Raw genomic sequence first — 20,578 nt, 5'->3', positions numbered from 1 at the left:
TGACAGAACAGGCAAAATACAGCCATTCTTTCTTGTTAGTGTAAGGTTGTTTAGAAGTTGTATATATCTATTATTACAACATTGGCTTATTTCAAATAAGACAACTACCAATTTGTATTATCCTTATAAAATTCACAGGATTTCTTCTGCTGCTACACAGGTATTACATTGTTGTTGTTTAGAAGTTGTATATATCTATTATTACAACACTGACTTACTCCAAATAGACATCTACCAATTTGTGTTATCTTTATAAAATCTACAGGATATCTTCTGCTGCTACACAGGTATTACATTGTTCACTTATATGACCTAAGTTACTTGTCAGTGATATAAGTTTCAAAAAGGACATATGGATGATATTAATGAAAAGAACTAAAATGTTCCTTTGGTTTAATGCAAAAGTATCTTAGTAGGTACATACTAAAGTATCTTAAATATGGATAAGAAAGGATGGAACCATCACTATGAGGAAAATATTAGATAAATGGATGGGGTGAAAATGAACAACACTCTGCAAAATATACTCTGTGGCAATCTGCTATTACAGTTGTACAAACTATATCTCTTTAAAAAATTCACTATACTTTTTCCCCATTGATTAAAACACAACCAGAATTTATTAGTTCATGCAAAAGAGTAATTCAAGAAAAGAAAGTTGAAAGGTTTCTATTTAGAGATTTGACAAAAAGTCGGTATCATTATTACCAAGCATTAAAGATACAGGAAAAGAAAGCTACTTAACTCATTCCTTTTGAAACAGCTCTGTTAAGGATAGGCACCAAAATAAAAGTCATACCAAAGCAGAAGTCACTTCACATTTGCTCAGCAGCACACACTCAGTAGCAGAAAACTAACACACTTAATACTCATTTCTAAAGTCAACATTAAAACCTTTAACTGCATTTGTTATAATATGAATTTTGCTATTTTAAAAACATGGCTATAATGATTTAACAAATAAAAATGACCTGCTGATTTGCTTAGATAATAAGCATAACACAAAAAAGATAATCTCCGAATCACTGGAAGTAAGAACATCATTTTATTTGAGTTGAGCAAATACTTGTCAAGTTCCTGGTTCTCTACCAGGAATCTCCCTAGGTCCTAGAGATGCACGATGAAGAACCATTCCAATCCTAGAAGAGCTCAGTCTAATAATTTATCAATAAATATCTGTGTTATCTTTGAAAAATAAAATTATTAAGGCACTCCTCATATATCTTTTTTAAAAAAGTCCAAAAATGTATACAAACTAATGAGCTCCCACTTATCAAGCACTTGCTGTGACCCATCTATCAGTATAGTTTAGGTCTGTGTACAATCCATATTGAAACCTAGGTTAACTTTCTTAAGAAAAATCTCTCTCTTCCAAAAAAAAAGAAGAAAACTTTATATCTGAAGAGCTGATATAAATTATGCATTCTTTGTTACTGAGTAAACATGTTGATGAACTAAAATTGATTATCACACAGTAATTAGTATACTTACCCACATAATGCTAAATACGTAATGCATCTGAATTCACAGAAGGCTTCTACTTACTTTCTTATGACTTCTAAGCACTGAAGGTGTAACAAATGCCTTGTTACAAAGCTCACATCTGTACTTCTTGTGTCTTTCATGGACCACCTGGACATGAACATTTAAGGTATCCTTCCTTTTAAAGGCAGCATCGCAGTGATGACACTTGAAAGTCCTCTCACCTTAGAAATGAGAAAGTCAAGTGAGAGAAACATATGATGGATGCAACACCAGAGTGCTATTAATTCCCCCTCATGTGTATCAGACTGAGTGCTGTCTCCAAACGGTTAGCTTTATAGCTCTTACAACACATCATGAACATAAAAGATAATTTTTCACAAATAAATTTGGTTCCAAATTTGTTAATTCAAAGTTCTTTAACCTTCTTATATTCTAAGCCTCTTTAACTGGATAATGTGGGGACTGAACCAGCTCATTTTCTAAAGACACCATGAAACTTTTTTAAAAGTATGTATTTCTAGAGCAGGGGCTGGGGTGTAAGGTAAGTAGATTTCTGTGGTGACGAAAGGCCTCTGTGAAGCAGAGTTAAGCTGCTTTGGGGGCCCCTCCTAAATGCCTATCCATCCCACCACTATCCTTATGGCCTTCAGGGTACAGGGTGTAGGCAGAGGGGGTCAGAAGTGCCAGGCCCGGGAGGGAGGCCCCTGAGGACAGGCAGAAATGGGCCGGGGCAGGCCCTCTCAACCCAGACAGGAGAGGGCTACAACACCCCTTCCTTCCTCAGCACTATCTCAGGAACCTCAGGACTATCTCAGGAACCAGGGATCCACTATCTCAGGATCCCTGGGTCTGCTGTGAAACAGCTGAGGAAGAGGCTTGCCTCCTAGGCTCTCAGACAGTTTGGGGGGGCTGCCTCCCAGGGGGGCAGCCAGATGGGGCAGGGGCACCCTGAATGGCAACCACTCTTTCCTCCCCTACAGCCCCTGGTACCTGCCAGGGTTTTTGCCTTCATCTCAGTACAACACAGCCTGGGCCTGCAGGGAAAGCAACTCCAAAAACTGTTTACTTTTTAACTTTCATATAATGCTATCTTTGTAGCTCTTAACACACGTCTAACTTTCAGTGCCCATTTTAAATACATTTTAAGCAATGAATGTGTACAACTAGAAGACAGTGATATCCCTTAGTATGTTAACAAAACACATGTAGCACATGATTATATAAATAAGACAGACTAGTTTTTGAATATATTTTCCCTTTTAAGAGATTAATTACATTAGCACCGATTCACATATTATATTACTATGAGACAAAATACACAGTAACTTTCTACATCTAAATAAGAGATGACTTCAACTTCGGTCAAGCTCTTCCAACTTCCCTCTACTACAACTAGAATGAATTCAGAAATGTGAAGATCCTATTATTTCTTCATGCCAAATTTAAGGAAGGAAGGACAAAAAGAAGGAAAAAAGAAAAAAGGAAAAGATAAATTACCCTCCCTTTGTCCTTTCAGACAGAATTAAGGCTCTTTAACTTAAAGTCTTTTAGAGTTCATGGATGCTTGAAAAAAAGTCATATCCAAACCATGCATGAACCGTGTATATTCTGACAGCTGTGCTTCTAGGTCACCTTTGTGCATTTTTCTTGCAGGGTATTATTGTTGTAACTTAGTTTATCTTTATATATCTTTTTAGGTTTATTTAAATATTTTAGTTGTATAAAATGCATAAACAGTGAGGTAAGAGGAAATATTGATTGACATAAGATTATAAATGTTAATAATGTCAAATTTATTCAGGCACAGAATGAAATATAAAAACTAAATCCTCCAAGCATTTCCAATAAACTATCAAAATATTTCTATTAAACTATCAAGTGAATCAAAATATTGGTACCCTTACAAAAACCTCACTGAGCTATACGAGGGGTGCCCATTCCCTTCTTCTTTCATATTTTAATTTCAGATTTCTTTAAGTTTATCTGAATTTTTAAATTCTGATATGAGATTTCATTATCAGATTTCTTTGCCTTAACCTATCAGGATTTTTCCCTATCGTAAAACCAAGAAGCTAGCTAGCTTGCTTTTGGTTTTTAATTACAGCCATAAATTCCACCAGTGATGACAAAATAGCCTTCAAATTTTGAGCCGGAGTGCTGATGTAAGTTTCTAAAGCAGATGGATTTTAATTTTCACATCGTGAAAACAACATCTAGTATTCTGCCCTATTTTAGCCATTTCTGATTTTCCCATCCTTTTTGCTCACTAGCTTTGACTGATATTTAGCTTTACCTTAAATAACTCATTTACTCACTCAAACACAAAGTTGATTTTCCTCGCCAAATGTTTTGCTGCAGCTTCATAAAGCCTCTGATGTGCCGATCAACATTATATTGAATACATAGTGCACAAGCACAGTCTACACTCGGTCACTTCAATCCTATGTCTCAAGTTGATGAGAACAAATATGCTGAAATCAAAAGTATTAGATTTCTTCTATTAAAAATTCCTTGTAAAATAAACTTTTAATTTTATCCAAAGAAAAATTTCCTATCAGGCCAAGTTCAGCCATATTAGCCTTAATAGTATGAATGAGGCCCACTTGCCTTAATTCCTATTCTAAATCCATTCAGCTCATAACGATTATTTTTCTTAATCAAATGGTAATGAAATGGGATGTAAATTCCTGCCATTCAATGACAAATTTCTTAAATGCATAGCTGTTCTTTATCAGGAAGTGGCAAGTGGTGCTAACACCTCCAGAGCTGCAAGGTGAATGTAGAATGGCAGGAGAAAACATGCATTTTATCATAATCATTACCACTCGGTAGTCCTAAAAACTTTATTATGCCTATTATTTTTCATTTTAGATACTGCTACTTGGCCAGAGAAAATTTCTTCCAAGATACCATCTTACTTGTACAGTTAACTGTTAAAACTGATTAATTGTTTTGCTTTCCTCAGAAATATTAAAAATGTAATCAGCAGTAGGAACTTTGTGTTATAAGACATTCTACTGATTAAACTTGAATTAAAATCATGAAATATAAGTATTACCTATGTTACATCAGTTTTTCTTTAATTGCAGATAAAGTACTGTAGTATATCTCTGGTTCAACATCTAAACACAGAATCCACTTTAAAACTCAGCTTAGCAATAACATTTTCTTTTCTGAAATAAAGTGCTCTCTTTCAGCAATACAGCTATAAATTGTGTTGTTCTAAAACTAGCTCTGACTGCACAGGCAAGCTTTTCATGGTGGTTTGTGTGTGTATTAACTCAATCCAAAAGAAAAAAAATGCCCCTGCCAAAAGAAGTAAGAATTCAGGGGGCAGTGTAACGTGGAAGCAAAGCACCTGACTGTAAGAGACCTGGATGCCACCCCAGTGCTGTGGAACCCTGAGTATGTCACTGTGTTTCTCTGAGTCTCAATTTTCTCAATTCTCCTCAAATTAAGAGGTTAAATTAGACACTTCCTCGGATCCTTTACAGCTTCAAAGTCTGTGAGCTAATAAAATGATGCCAGATTTTAAAGTCAGACATGTTTCCTTAATCACAACATTTAAAGAGAACAAAAACAGCTATTTCAGAACAAATTTCAAGATATCTTGCTGAACATATGACATGTTTTATACACAAACTTAAAGTAGTGGGAAAAAATGATGTAAATGAACTGTCTCATAAAATGATTAATCTTACTGTGGGAAAATAAAGCAGGAAGAAAAAGTGAAAGGCAGAATTATTAGTCTTTTTATGTTTAATATCATATTATATAACTACTTACAGGTCCACTTCTGTGATGCATACATTCCCAAAGTTTTTAAGAACAATGAGTAAGATAATTCTTTTTGTCCTCAACTGCCTGTATTTTGACTTACTGTTATGTATGAGCAGGTGTCTCTGCAAAGAAAATGGGGTCCGGAACAAAGCTTTACATTCCTCACATTGGAATGGTCTCTCTTCAGAGTGGGTCTACAGACGAAAGAAACTGTGAGTCAGGAGTATCTAGATCAGCCAGTCAGCACAGTAACTGGGGCCTGGATTCATGATATGAAAGAGGAAAGAAGGGAAGGTAGATAATATCTTGTTTCTTCTTCAACCGTAAAATCATAAACACAAATACATTGTATTCACAGGAGGAAAACAACTGTATTTTTTAATTCTCACACTAATTATAAATTTGATAAGCAATAAAGGAAATTGTCCATATAACCTCAAAACACTAATTTGAATACACACTGAGATTTCTCAGGATCTACTTTGCAGAGTAAAGCGATGTGTAATTTCTCTAAAGACTAAACCTTTATCACTGGTACATTTTCAACATAGTCAAAGGAAACTGGAAAAAGGGAGGCTGCTCCTACCTTCTTCCTTAACTTCGCTGAATAACTGCAGATGATTTTTAGTCCTTGGTGCTGCTTTTCCCTTTGAACATTTATTCATGTTATAACAAACATCAGGTAACATTCATTCAATGTTTATTTTGTGTCTGTCAAATACTGTGCTAAAAAATTTACACAAACTATTTCACTTAATTCTAAGGGTAATTTGATGAATAAAATATTATTGTCCCCATTTTACAGAGGAGAAATCTGAGGCTCAGAAGATCACACAGCATAGATGTAGCAAGCACAATTAAACAGATGACGAAAATACACTGGTAAATAAGAAACATTTGAGATAAGACCTGATGGAAGTGAGGAGCAACAGAGGGTCTCTTTCTGGGTAATCTAGATAGGAAACACCACGAAGGATAGAATATTTGAAGCCAAATGGAAAAGGCACAGAAGTAGGGAGATGAGGTCAGAGAATTGGGGAAGTATGGAGAGAAGAAGCAAATCATGTAGGGCCTGGGTGGACATTACAGAAATTTTATCTTTTACTGAAAGAGATATAAAGTGTCCAATGGGTTGTGAGCAGATGGGCATGATTCACCTGACATTTAACAGGATGCTTAGGTAGCTGCATTGAGAACAGGATGCAGGGGAACAACAGAAAGCAGAGAAGCCAGATAAGCAGTAGCAATGAACCAAGCAAGCAGCTACTACAGGGAAGTGGTAGACTTCTGAATGTATCAGGGAAGTGAACAGTTTTGCTGAGGGACTTGATATGAAGTAGGACACACAGAAAGGAGAAAATAGCATGCTTCACAGATTGTGATCTGAGCAATGGTAGGATGGATTAGCCATTAACTAATAAATGAAAGAGCAAGCAAGAAACAAGTTTGAGTGAAAGATAAGAGGAACATTTTACAAGTTCTAATGACCAGTAAAAGCTATCTAGTAGGAGATTGAATATTTCAAGTCTGGATTACAGGAAATAAAATTTGGGGATGTCAGATTATATGTAGTATATTTAAGGCCATTAATACAATGAAATAATAATTAAAAACAAAATACTATCTATGAATAGTGAATAAAATGGTATCGTTCAGTGTTGACTAAAGGGTAAGAAACAGCAATCTGATCTTATAATTAGTACTGCAAATCTTCTGAGTGGCAGTGTGGCTCTATTTACCAAAATGACAAATGTGTGTGCCCTTTGACTAACCAATTCCATTTATAGACATATACCTGACAGATTTTTGCACAATCTTTTTTTAAAAAGGAAAACTCCTGATTTACCTGAAGAAAACAAATCCCAGATTTGAAAAGTTACATGCACCCCTATGTCTATTGCCACACTATTTGCAATAGCCAAGATATGGAAGCAACCTGTGTCCATCAACAAGATGAATGGATAAAGAAGATGTACATATACACAATGGGATATTATTCAGCCATAAAAAGAAAAGAAATCCTCCTGTTTGCAGCAATATGGATGGAGCTAGAGGATATTATGCTCAGTGCAATATGCCAGGTGGAGAAAGACAAATACCATATGATTTCACTTATTTGTGGAATATAAAACCAAAGCAAAACAGAAGGAATAAAACAGCAGTAGACTCACAGACACTGAGAAGTGACTAGTGGTTGCCAAGGGGGAGGGGCTAGGGTGGGAGGAAGGTGAGGGGGATAAAGGGGCACAAATATTTGCAATCACAATATGTTAGTCATGGGGATGGTAGTACAACGTGGAGAATACAGTCAATAATGATTCTGTAACATTTTACTATGATGACAGATAATAACCACATTAGAGGGGTGAGGATTTAATAATATGGGTAACTGTTGAACCACTGTGTTGTTGTACATTCGAAACCAATGTAAGATCATGTATCAACAATACTGAAATAAAAAAAAAACTCTTGAATGCCTGTCAATAGGTACAAACCTAGTTAACTAAATTCCAGTGGCTATTATATATTATTGTCTTTGATATAGAAATCCCCCACAAAATATTTTGAGAGTCAATAGTAGAATGCAAACCATTATATACAGAATATCACTTATGCCACATATATATATACACATACGCAGAATGGGGTCTTAGGAAAATGTTCTGTAAAACGCTGAGATAGATTCTGATAGTAAAGTGAAAAGTGGTATTTGACAATTTTTTATACCTTTCTTTGACATTTCAATTTTCTACAATTAGTAGGTGATATTATTAAAAAAAGGAAAACTCTTTTGCATTTAGAGGATCCATACTGGAACACAGAGTTGCCTTAGTCTTCCAAATATATAATATTCCACCCTAACCCATTCTTCTTCTCTTTTTCCAAATCTAGGACAAAACAACCTATGGATGTAACTTAGTAGCTTGTTATGAAAAAGAACTGGAACAGCATAGTGCCTTACACCTATGTTACCAAAGCCACAGCTTCTAGACATTGGCCCAAGGTCAATAGCATATTTTAAGACTCGTTTTAGTGCATAGCCACATAAATAAATACTTTTGATGAAAAGATTCCAATACCACCAACTGAGTTGTGATGGCATGGCTCGTGAATGTCTCAGCAGAAAATCCAAGCATTCTGTCTCATTTAAGTGATGTGGTAGCACATGCTTGCATGTTGTGGGTAAAGGACTTCTGTCCAAGATGTAATCTATTCTACAAGTACCAGATAAAATTAAGCTTTTTAAAAGGTGTCTTATCCTTCAATTTTTCCATCTCTATACTTTTCACTGACTTACCAATTGCATTACCCTTGAACTGTAGAACATCCCCCCATTTAAATTCCAAGTCACTGATGGCACCAGTATCTGCTGATGTAATAAATGAACTAGTCCTTGAACTAGTACCAAGAAATGTCTCTCTTTATGCACCAATTCCTTTTGTGCACCAAGTCTGATTTATTTTTCAGGCTTTCAGATTTTATACGTCTGATTTATTGTTGCAGATGTAGAAAATACAGAGTAAAGTGTGTTGTACTATTTATAACACCTAATAAAATGTCTCAAAAATGCTTCAGGTTTTTAACAGAATTTTTATACAATAATTATCAAATTAGCACATTTCTATCCACACAAACCAAATATTAATTTCATGAGAGCAGACTAAAATTTTCATCAGGGCCATTAACAATTTAAAATGATAATCTTCACTATCAGTAATATATATTGCTTCACAGAAATAGTGTTATTATACATGGACTTTCTTCTTTGGGTCATATGTAAAGCAAGAAAACTATCATAAAATTCAGGGGAAATAACTGAGATAAAATAAATTTGGACTTAAAAAAAAGAATTTTGTTACTGAAGTCTCAAGTCTACATATCATAAGCACATTACTGTCCCTTTGGGGGTCACGTAATAAACCTAAAGCTGCATAAAATGTGTGTCATCTGGCTGTTTACAAGGTCTGTGGGTTAAATTTTTACTGTCAGCTTTATAACTGGCTCCCTTAAAGGGCCTCCTCATCACAAAAATTAATGGAAACTGAAGAAATGGAAACAGTATAAGGAAAAGGTAGCTCCTTCCACACACAGAGAAGTAAAGATTGTAAGATTTAGGCAATGATTTTATAAACTATAGCCTTGCACAGCCAAGCCCAACCTTTCCACTGCTTGAAAGCCACAACTCCATTAGCACAAAGCCATAAAACACAGAGCCAACTACTGATACTCCCTCTAACAGCCTTAAGTGTACCCTGATCAAGGCAAAGGGAATTTGCTAAGAGAAGGAATAATGATAGACTTTCAAAAGTCTTCCTTGAAAGGCAGCAATTTACATTCCCACTCAGTGAGCTTTCCTCTCTACAATGTTGCTGAGACAGTATCTCATATTCTTAACTGAAAGAGTTTCTATAAACACCGCTTCAAACATGACATTTCAGACTAGCTGATTTGACCAGTAATTTAAAAGTTCTACCTCTGCAATGGCCAGTTATTACAGCTAGCCTAGATCCATACAGAACACATTTATTCTCTCTTCCACAATGAAGTTCTTCGAATATATGGAACAGCAACAATGTCCCTTCACTAGCTGTCCAAAGAACAGACTCCTGTAGCTTCACTCATGAAGATAGAGTTCTCAGACACATTATAATAATTGTAAGGCAGAATTGTCTGCATAAAAGTGGGCATCCTAATTTTTATAATTCATATGTAACAACTCATACTAACTCCTCTAGTAGGTAACTTCTTTGCTAGGCAAGATGACTAAATAAATTGGTAATTTTGCATTGTTCTTTATGTACCACTAAGAAGAAACAAGTGCGGATACCTAAAGTACAAACAGACAAACGACAACAGACCAATTCCAGTACTATACTAAAAATTAATACTAATTCTTAAATAGGAAACAGTTTTCATATAGTAGAAATCCCTAAAAATTAACAGATAAGAGGTTGGTAACAGTACTCCAAATATTTGGTCAGGCAAGATAGGTAGGTAGGTAGGTAGTAAAATGTTTGGGACATGGGTGGTGAAAGGGGGGAATATTTAAGCCACCACCCAATTATCTAAGTTTCAAAATCGCCAGACTACATATTCTCAATGAAACCCTTATAAAAACTAAACTGACCTTATTCTTCAACATAATACAGATGCAAACTAAAGTCAAAGATCAGAGGTTAGAGTTAGTTTCTAGTTTTAAATCTAAAACATCCAAGATAGGATATTAGGTTCAAAGCCTATTTTCTAGTAAAAATACTACACTTCTGCATATTTTAATTGTGACATGCAGTTCTCATTTACACACTGCTAGTTTCCATTGCTTCAGGTCATTGACATTTTCTATTATGATACAAATTGTTATGTAAGAAAAAGAGTAACTCTTTTTCAAAAAGGTAATTAATTTTTCATTAATTTAACATAGCTTCCAAATTTATATCACCTACTCACTAAGATTGTTGACATCATTTAAGATTCATTATCCTCTGTGTTGAGGGTTCATATTAGCATACTTCTTGCTCATGCTAAATTTCCCATTTGCTATGCCCTACAAGTCATAGCATTTACTTTTCAAAGTTTTTGTCTTCTCTTGCTATAACAAGCCATTACCATGTTTTCTGGCCATTGGTAACCTATCTAAGGTGTTTTTCTCCCATCCTCTTTCACTTAACTTTCTACAAGATCTTCGGTGTTAGTAAATGAGTCAATCAAGCTTGAAAGAAATTCAGGTGAAGTAAAAAGCAAAAATGATAAGGAAAGTATCTTCATGTGATGATTCAATATCAGATTCTGATACATGAAAAATATGAATAATACTGGTAATGGAGAGCTAATTTAATGATTATAGAAGAAAATGAGCTGTTTTTGTTACTTGATTTTTCTATAAAAAAGGAGAAAGAACCAAACATTTCTGAACCAAATCACTCACAAGAGCAAGTGTAAAGATGAAGAAATTTTGTGAAGAGGAGCTGTTCTTAAACATGTGATAATTATTGACTTGCAGTAAGATAAAGAAGAAGTCTGCTGATTAACACTAATATTCCCAAAACACCATGTAAAATAATTTTTTTGATGATCCTGATATACTTTTTTAAATTTATTTTTATTTTTTACTTTTTATTTTGGTATCATTAATGTACAATTACTTGAACAACATTATGGTTACTAATTCCCCCTATTATCAAGTCCCCCTCACATACCCCATTACAGTCACTGTCCATCAGTGTAGTAAGATGCTATAGAATCACTACTTGTCTTCTCTGTATATACTGCCTTTCCCATGTCCCCCCACCCTGCTACATTATGTGTGCTAATTGTAATGCCCCTTTTTCCCCCTTATCCCTCCCTTCCCACCCATCCTCCCCAGTCCCTTTCCCTTTGGTAACTCTTAGTCCATTCTTGGGTTCTGTGAGTCTGCTGCTGTTTTGTTCCTTCAGTTTTTCCTTGTTTTTATACTCCACAGATGAGTGAAATAATTTGGTACTTGTCTTTCTCTGCCTGGCTTATTTCACTGAGCATAATACCCTCTAGCTCCATCCATGCTGTTGCAAATGATAGGATTTGTTTTCTTCCTATGGCTGAATAATATTCCATTGTGTATATGTACCACATCTTCTTTATCCATTCATCTACTGATGGACACTTAGGTTGCTTCCATTTCTTGGCTATTGTAAATAGTGCTGAGATAAACATAGGGGTGCATATGTCTTTTTCAAACTGGGCTGCTGTGTTCTTAGGGTAAATTCCTAGGAGTGAAATTCCTGGGTCAAATGGTATTTCTATTTTTAGTTTTTTGAGGCACCTCGATACTGCCTTCCACAATGATTGAACTAGTTTATATTCCCACCACAGTGTAAGAGGGTTCCCCTTTCTCCACAACCTCGCCAACATTTGTTGTTGTTTGTCTTTTGGATGTTGGCCATCATAAGTGGTGTGAGGTGATATCTCATTGTGGTTTTAATTTGCATTTCTCTGATGATTAGCAATGTGGATCATCTTTTCATGTGCCTCTTGGCCATCTGAATTTCTTCTTTGGAGAAGTGTCTGTTCAGATCCTCTGCCCAGTTTTTAATTGGATTATTTGCTTTTTGTTTATTGAGGTGCGTGAGCTCTTTATATAATTTGGATTTCAATCCCTTATAGGATATGTCAATTATGAAAATATTCTCCCATACTGTAGGATGTCTTTTTGTTCTACTGATGGTGTCCTTTGCTGTACAGAAGCTTTTTAGTTTGATATAGTCCCACTTGTTCATTTTTGCTTTTGTTTCCCTTGCCTGGGGAGATATGTTTGTGAAGACATTGCTCATGTTTATGTCCAAGAGATTTTTGCCTATATTTTCTTCTAAGAGTTTTATGATTTCATGACTTACATTCAGGTCTTTGATCCATTTTGACTTTACTTTTGTGTATGGGTTTAGACAATGATCCAGTTTCATTCTCTTACATGTAGCTGTCCAGTTTTGCCAACACCAGCTGTTGAAGAGGTTGTCATTTCCCCAATGTATGTCCATGGCTCCTTTATTGCATATTAATTGACCATATATGCTTGGGTTTATATCTGGGCTCTCTATTCTGTTTACTATGGGTCTGTTCTTGTGCCAGTACCAAATTGTCTTGATAACTGTGGCTTTGTAGTAGAGCTTGAAGTCAGGGAGTGTAATTCCCCCTGCTTTATTCTTCCTTCTCAGGATTGCTTTGGCTATTCAGGGTCTTTTGTCACATGTAAAATAATTTTGAAAAAGAAAAACTACAGTGGAGCCCTTGTCCAACAGATATTAAAACATACTATAAACTGCAATTATTAAAAAAGTATATTGTAAGAGAACAGAGATTAAATGGAAGAGAATACAGTCCAGAAATAGATTTATATGAGAGGCATTCAACAATATGAAAAAAGTGGTTATGAGTCATTCCATACCCAAAAATAAATTCTGGAGGGATTAAAATATTAATAAAAAAAGTAATCAATATTACTTTTAAAAGCATTGATGAAATTTGCATAATCTCTTAATAGGAAAGTTTTCTAAATAAGACATAAAACTCAGAAACTGTAAATACTCAGAAGTCATTAACTCATACTCCATGTCACACTTGAAAAAACAAAAACATAAAACTACTGAATTCAAAAGTTGTGAGTTGACAGATAGGGACAAATATTAGAAACAAAAATAGCAACATAATATTTATAAAATTCCTAGAAAGCAATGAAAGAGCAAGAAGAGTCCAATGGAAAAATGGACAAAGAGTACCTACAAGCATTTCTCAGGAGGAATGTTAATGGAAAACAAAGTTATAAAAAGAACACAGTTTCACACACCTTTGCTAAAATGCAATGAAATATAACTTTTCAATTTTCACACTGAATAAAGATTGATAAAATCAAATATTTGTAATGATATGGATAAAGGGACACTTTTATCACTGCTTAGTTAAAATATAACTTTTTCATAAAGTAGTTGGCCATGAAAAATCAAAACTTAAAGTAAACATAACTATTTGAGCCACAAATTACATACATAAGATCTATTTGCACAAATACTCTTGACATAGTTATAAAGCTTTATGAAAAAGATGTTTACTGAAGTACTGTTCAAAATAGCAATGGCTAAAAAAATGAGTAGCTTTCTAGAACCTACCTGAAAGGCTTCATAAGTCATATTAAGGCAAAGAAGCAAGTTCCTGAATGACATCTATGTCATAAAACCATTTCCATTTAAATATATTATCTCACAGGCGGGTGGCTGAAACCTGTGCTTTTCTCTAAGCTCCACCCAAAACAACTTCCTCTTGCAGAAAACATCAGTGCAAAATGTGGGAGTTACCAAAGATCTTATTAGGGAAATGAAGGAGGGACCTTGTCTATAACAGCATTGGACTTGAAAATTTTCCATCTGACCTAACACTTTGGAATCTCTTCTCACATTCTCCTTTTCCCATTCCAGTGCTCACCTTTCCTAGTTTGTACCCCCACTTCCAAACTCTGCCCACCCAACCACCAACTCTCACCTTTTCATAGCTAATCTTCCATATTCCAACCCATTACAGTGACTTAAAGTATGTCAAAGGCATTATACTGAGGATAAGAACTGTTAGTCTACTCAGTCTACAAAATATCCTCCAGTTATTAGGATCACCAGCCTTTGAATACAGTAGTGGATGTGGTAATAATTAACAAACAATTTGTACAAATAATATGTGCAGTTTTTTAGTATATTCAGGAAAGCCCAGAAGGACATCCACTAGGGAGAGGACTGGAATTGGGTGGGAGGAGGATGTAACTGGTGATGGGGATGACAACCTAATGTGCATAATTGATTACGTATGCATTCTACTATGACTTTGAAGGATTTGCTTTCATACGGTGTCTATTTAAAAGGAAAAAAGCAAAAAAAAAAAAAGTTAATTAAATTAAAAAATAAAGAAATGTCACATCCCCCTCTTCCAATATTTCCAACCTTGTGGTTTTAAGAGAGTCAGGGTGTGTCCTTGATGAGGCAGGTCAAGTGAGGTACGTTCAAAATCTTGGACTGGGTTGGACTGGTAAAGAGTAAAGAACAAAGGCAATATTTTCCACAAAAAGTGAGCTCAGGAGGTTAAGGACTGGTCTGAAGCCTTAACACAGAGATAAGAATCAGAAAGTAGGGGCTTGAGAAGCAAAACCCTATGCCCATGGACCCAGGCCAGGGGTGGGAGTGGAGGGGAGGAGTCCAAAGGGCAATGATGTGGTTCAAGCAAACACCAGGAGCTAGTTTTTAGTTGATTGCTCTTAAATTAATATATGGGGTGGGAGGAGTGGAGGGAGTAGAAGCAAACTGAGAGAAAGGCTCCCCTATTAAAGCCAGAGAATAAAAGGGATCACCGATTTGGTAGTAAATGAGCTCTAAGTCAAATGTTTATTTCAGAACCAGGAAAGGGTTCCAAAAATTAGAACAGTACAGTATATTCTATTTAAAGGTTTAAAGAGTATTCCATTATCTCAGGCTGGCAAACTCAATTAGTGTAGAAGTAATACAACAGTGATTTCTCAATGTATCACAAATCACTAATGTGCTCATAAAATCAAAAAAGAGGAAGAGTGTACAAAAAAGTGATACTGCAAATGTTGCAATATGTATTGCAAATATTTATTAAAAAGAAATCACTTGTCGTGTCACAACTACCATTTGAATAAAAACATTAGATTTTACTTATTTGGGATAATCTTTTCATGGATTTTATTTACTCAGAAGGCATCTGCCACATTCAAAACACAATTTGGTCAATAGATGTTACATATGAAAATATAGCATCCATCTTCAAAGCTTATAATCTAGTATGGGAAATAAAGTGCTTATGTTAGAAACTGTAGAGTGATATTTAATCACTCAAGAAAAATAATTTAAATAGAGTAAGCAATTTGCCATTAGCTAAATGAGCTTCAGATAAGCATCTCTATCTGTTGTTTCCCTCTGTCAGGTTCAATAACTGTATGCCCCTCTCAGTGTGAGCATCTCATCATAACAGTGAGAAGGGCATTTGTCTACATAAAAAAGGATTGACTGTGCTTTGCACTTTGGAAATTATAGGCATCATTGTTTCTATCCTTCCCAAGATATCATTATTCCTTTCATATAATTTATGACTGAAAGTATGAGAGATGGTGCAAAGATCCTGTGCCAAATTCCCATATGGCATATAAGTCAAACTAAAAATCTCATAAATATGGGTAGTTCAGTTTCATCAAAGAAAGGAGCAAGGGAGTTTCAGAGACTGAGCAGGAAACTAGCCAGATTATTTTTTCTAGTCATGTAATTCCAAAGCAGCAGTAACGAATGTGGTCCTACCCCTGAACATTTAATGCTTGAATTAAAGGTAAGGGCAGTCAACTAAAAATCAGGCAGAGATGATTTGGGATACTATCAGTCAACCTGGTTTATTCTTTGGTAAATCAGCCTTTTTCTTTTTAGGCTGAAGCTGAAACTGATATCAGAATTTTTTAAATGACTTCAAAAGAGATAAAATGATGCCTTTGAAAAATCTCAATAAATATTGAAATAACTAATTCCAGTGGAATACTGCAAATGAGAAAAAGCTACAAGTTATTTGAAAAGATATTATATACATGTTATTTAATAGCAAGCTAAAACATATCAACTGAAATCACTATCTAGTGATTAGTGTGGCATTAAGCAAGCCACATTGCAGCCACTGGAGCAGCATCCCATGCCCTCAAGGCAGAGCTATGCCCAGACAGGTGAATGCCTGTCCCCCACCCCATATGCAGCTGTGGCCCCAGAGGAGATGGATGCACAGCAGACATGCACAGTGCCCACACAGGAGATGCCCCTTAAGTATCTGGCTCTGGTGGCCAGGAGAGACTGGGATTCTGGATGCCACAGGTCATCTCCTACACAAGGCCACCCATTCAAGAAAGGGGAGAGGCAGCTATTTCATCTAACACATAGAAACAAATACATAGAACCAGGCAAAATGCAGAGACAAAGGAACATGTTCTTCAATGCAAAAGAACAAGACAAAAACCTCAGAAAAGACCTTAAAGAAACAGAGATAAGTAATTTACCTGATAAAGAGTTTAAAGTAATGGTCTTAAAGATACTCACCGAATTTGGGAGAAGAATGGATGAATACAGTGAGAAGTTCAACAAAACGACAGAAAATACATGTAAGTAGCAAACAGAAGTCACAGAGCTGAAGAACACAATAACTCAACTGAAAAAAAATAAATAAAACACTACAGAGGTTCAAACCCAGAATGGATGAAGCAGAAGAACACATCAGTGAGCTGGAAGACAAAACAGTGGAACTTCCTCAAACAGAACAAAAAGAAAAACAGAATTTTAAAAAGTGAAGATAGTTTGAGGGACCTATAGGACAACATCAAGTGGCATTACATTCATATTACAAAGATCCCAGAAGGAAAAAAGAGAGAATGGAGCAGCTAACTTTTTGAAAAAAATAATGGCTAAAAACTTTGCTAAATTAGGGAAGGAAAGCAGACATCCACGTCCAGGAAGCCCAAAGAGTTAAAAAGAGATCCATACCAAGACACATTATAATTAAAATGTCAAAAGTTAAAGATAAAGAGAGACTCTTAACAGGAGCAAGAGAAACAAATTGTCAGGTATAAAGGAAATCACATAAGGCTATTAACAGATTTTTCAGCAGTAATTTAGCAAGCCAAAAGGAAATGACATTACATATTCAAAGTGCTGAAAGGAAAAAAAAAAAAAAACTTCCTACCAAGAATACTCTACCTAAGATTATCATTCAGAAGAGAAGGAGAGAGAAGGAGTTTTCCAGATAAGCAAAGGTAAAGGAGTTCTTCACCACTAAACTAATTTGACAAGAAATGTTAAAAAACTTCTTAAATTGAAAGGAAAGGTCAATAATAGTAAGAACACATATGAAAGTACAAATCACACTGGAAAAGGTAAATATGTAGTAAAGGTGGTATGTTTTTCATTTATAAAGAATTTAAGTAAAAAGAAAGAAGAAGTAAAATTAACTAACACAAAAATAATTAGCTAAGTGATACATAAAATAAAAAAGTAAAATGTGAATTGAAAAATAAGATTAGAGGGGTTCACCAGCAGAATGGATGAAGCAGATGTAAAACTGTCACTATCTGGAGATGACAGGATACTGTATATATAAAACCTTAAAGACTGTACCAAAAAACTATTAGAACTAATAAATGAATTCAGTGAACTCACAGGACACAAAATCAATACGCAGAAATCTGCTGCTTGTCTATATACAAATAATGAATTAGCAGAAAGAGAAATTAAGAAAACAATCCCATTTATAGATGCATCAAAAAGAATAAAATACCTGAGAATAGCTCTAACCAAGGAGGTGAAAGACCTGAACTCTGAAAACTATAAGACTATTGATGAAAGTAACTAAAGTTGACACAAAAAAATGGAAAGATATCCCATGCTCAAAAATAGGAAGAATTAATATTGTTAAAATGTCTATGCCACTCAAAGCAATCTAAAGAATCAGTGCAATCCCTACCAAAATGCAAAATGGCATTTTTCACAGAACTAGGGCAAATGATCCTAAAATTTGTGTGGAACCATAAAAGACCCTAAATAGTCAAATCATTCTTGAGAAAAGCTGGAGATACCACCCTTCCTGATTTTAAATGGCAAAGCTACAGTAATCAAAACAGTGTGGTACTGGTACACATACAGACACACAGGTCATTGAAAAAGAATAGACAGCCCAAAAACAAACCCACACCTATATTGTCAATTAATATATGACAATTAATACATGAGGCAAGAATATACAATATGAAAAAGACAGTCTTTCAATAAGTGGTGCTGGGAAAACTGTAAAGCTACATGCAAAGTAATGACACTGGATGACCATCTTACACCATACAAAAAATTAACTTAAAATGGATTAAAGACTTGAATGGAAGTCCAGAAAGCTCCTAGAAGAAAACATAGTCTGCAACATCCTTGACATCAGTTTTAGTGATGTTTTATTGGATATGATACCAAAGGCAAGAGCAACAAAAGCAAAAATAAACAAATGGGACTACATTAGATTAAAAAGTATCGGCACAGTGAAGAAAAAAAAAAAGAAGAAAAAGAAAACACAACCTTTTAAATGGGGAAAGATATTTTCAAATCATATGTCTGATAAAAGGTTAATATCCAAAATATAGCCTCAAACAACTCAATGACAAAAAAGCAAACAATCTGATTTAAAAATGGCAGATCATCTGAATTCGCTTTTCCAAAGAAGACACCCATCAGGCACATGAAAATTTGCTAAATATCACTAATCATCAGGGAAATGCAAATTAAAACCTCAGTGAGATACCACCTCACATACTATATACAAATAATGAACTAGCAGACATATTAGTCTGAATGGCTAATATCAATAGGATAAGAAATAACAAATGTTGGAGAGGATATGGAGAAAAGAGAACTCTCGTGCATTGTTAGTGGAATGTAAACTGTTGCAGCCACTATGGAAAATAGTATAATATTTCCTCAAAAAATTAAAAATAGAACTACCATATGGTCTAGGAATTCCACTTCTGTGTATCTATATGAAGAAAATAAAAGCAATTAATTTGAAAAGATGTATGCAATTCTATTTTCATTGCAACATTGTTTATAAAAACAAGACAGGGAAACCATTTAAGTATTCATCAACAGATGAATGGATAAAGATATGAGATATACACACACACATACACACAACGAAATGCTACTCAGGCATAAAAACAATTAAATCTTGTCATTTATGACAATATGGATGGACCTTGGTGGTATTATGCCAAGTATTATAAGTCAGACAGTGACAATCAAATATCACACAATGTCACTTATAAGGAGAATCTAAAACACAAAAGGAACAAACAAATAAAACAAAACCCAGATTTACAGATACAGAGACCAGAGTGATGGTCACCAGTGGAGAAGGGGTGTGGGGAGGGGAGAAATGGGTGAAGGAGATCAAGTGATACAAACTGTCATCTATAAGACAAATAAATAAATAGGTCATGGGGATATAATGTGCAGGATAAAGAATATATCAATAATATTTTATCACTTTGTATGGTGACAGATGGTAACTAGATTTACTGTGATGATCAGTTTACAATGTATACAAATGTTGAATCACTATGTTGTACACATGAAACTAATTGAATACTGTAGGTCATTAATACTTTGGTAATTTTTTAAAAGAATCAATACACAGACAACTCCAGGGGAGCAGAGCCAAGATGGCGGCATGAGTACAGCAGCGGAAATCTCCTCCCAAAAACCACATATACCTATGAAAATATAACAAAGACAACTCTTCCTAAAATAGAGACCAGAGGACACAGGACAACATTCAGACCACATCCACACCTGCGAGAACCCAGTGCTCATGAAGGGGGTAAGATACAAGCCCCAGGACCATGGGACCCAAGCGCCCCTTCCCCCAACTCCTGGCGGGAGGAGAGGAGTCGGAGCGGGGAGGGAGAGGGAGGCCAGGACTGCTGAACACCCAGCCCCAGATATCCACAACAGAGAGCAGACACAGTGCATGCGTGGGGTCCTGGATACTAGGGAAAGAGGGAAGCAGGACTGCTGAGGGGGTGCCTGAGGCCGATGCCAGAGAACAAAGAAACGGGAACGGCCATTTTTTCATTTTTTTTTCCTCTTTTTTGTTTTGGCGAGTGCTTTTTGGAAGTCTTAAAGGGACAGGGGACCCAATACTAGGGAAACAGGGCAGCAAGACCAGTGAGTGGGTGCCTGAGGACGAAGAAAACCATGCGTTTTTCTTTTTCTTTTTCTAT

General features: G+C 35.4%; 1 protein-coding gene across 1 annotated transcript in view; it reads right to left on the bottom strand.

Annotated features, from left to right (window-relative positions):
* PRDM5 (PR/SET domain 5) overlaps positions 1-20,578 on the bottom strand; it is a 218,960-nt gene that overhangs the window by 78,532 nt on the left and 119,850 nt on the right. Inside the window, 2 exon segments of the mRNA XM_073237106.1 lie at positions 1,546-1,706; positions 5,366-5,459. Coding sequence (XP_073093207.1) covers positions 1,546-1,706; positions 5,366-5,459 — 255 coding nt within the window.

The sequence above is a fragment of the Manis javanica genome, chromosome 5 (genome assembly GCF_040802235.1).
Source record: "Manis javanica isolate MJ-LG chromosome 5, MJ_LKY, whole genome shotgun sequence".
Lineage (NCBI taxonomy): Eukaryota > Metazoa > Chordata > Mammalia > Pholidota > Manidae > Manis > Manis javanica.
Note: the sequence above shows the minus strand (reverse complement) of the source record. Positions and strands in the feature narration are given on the sequence as shown.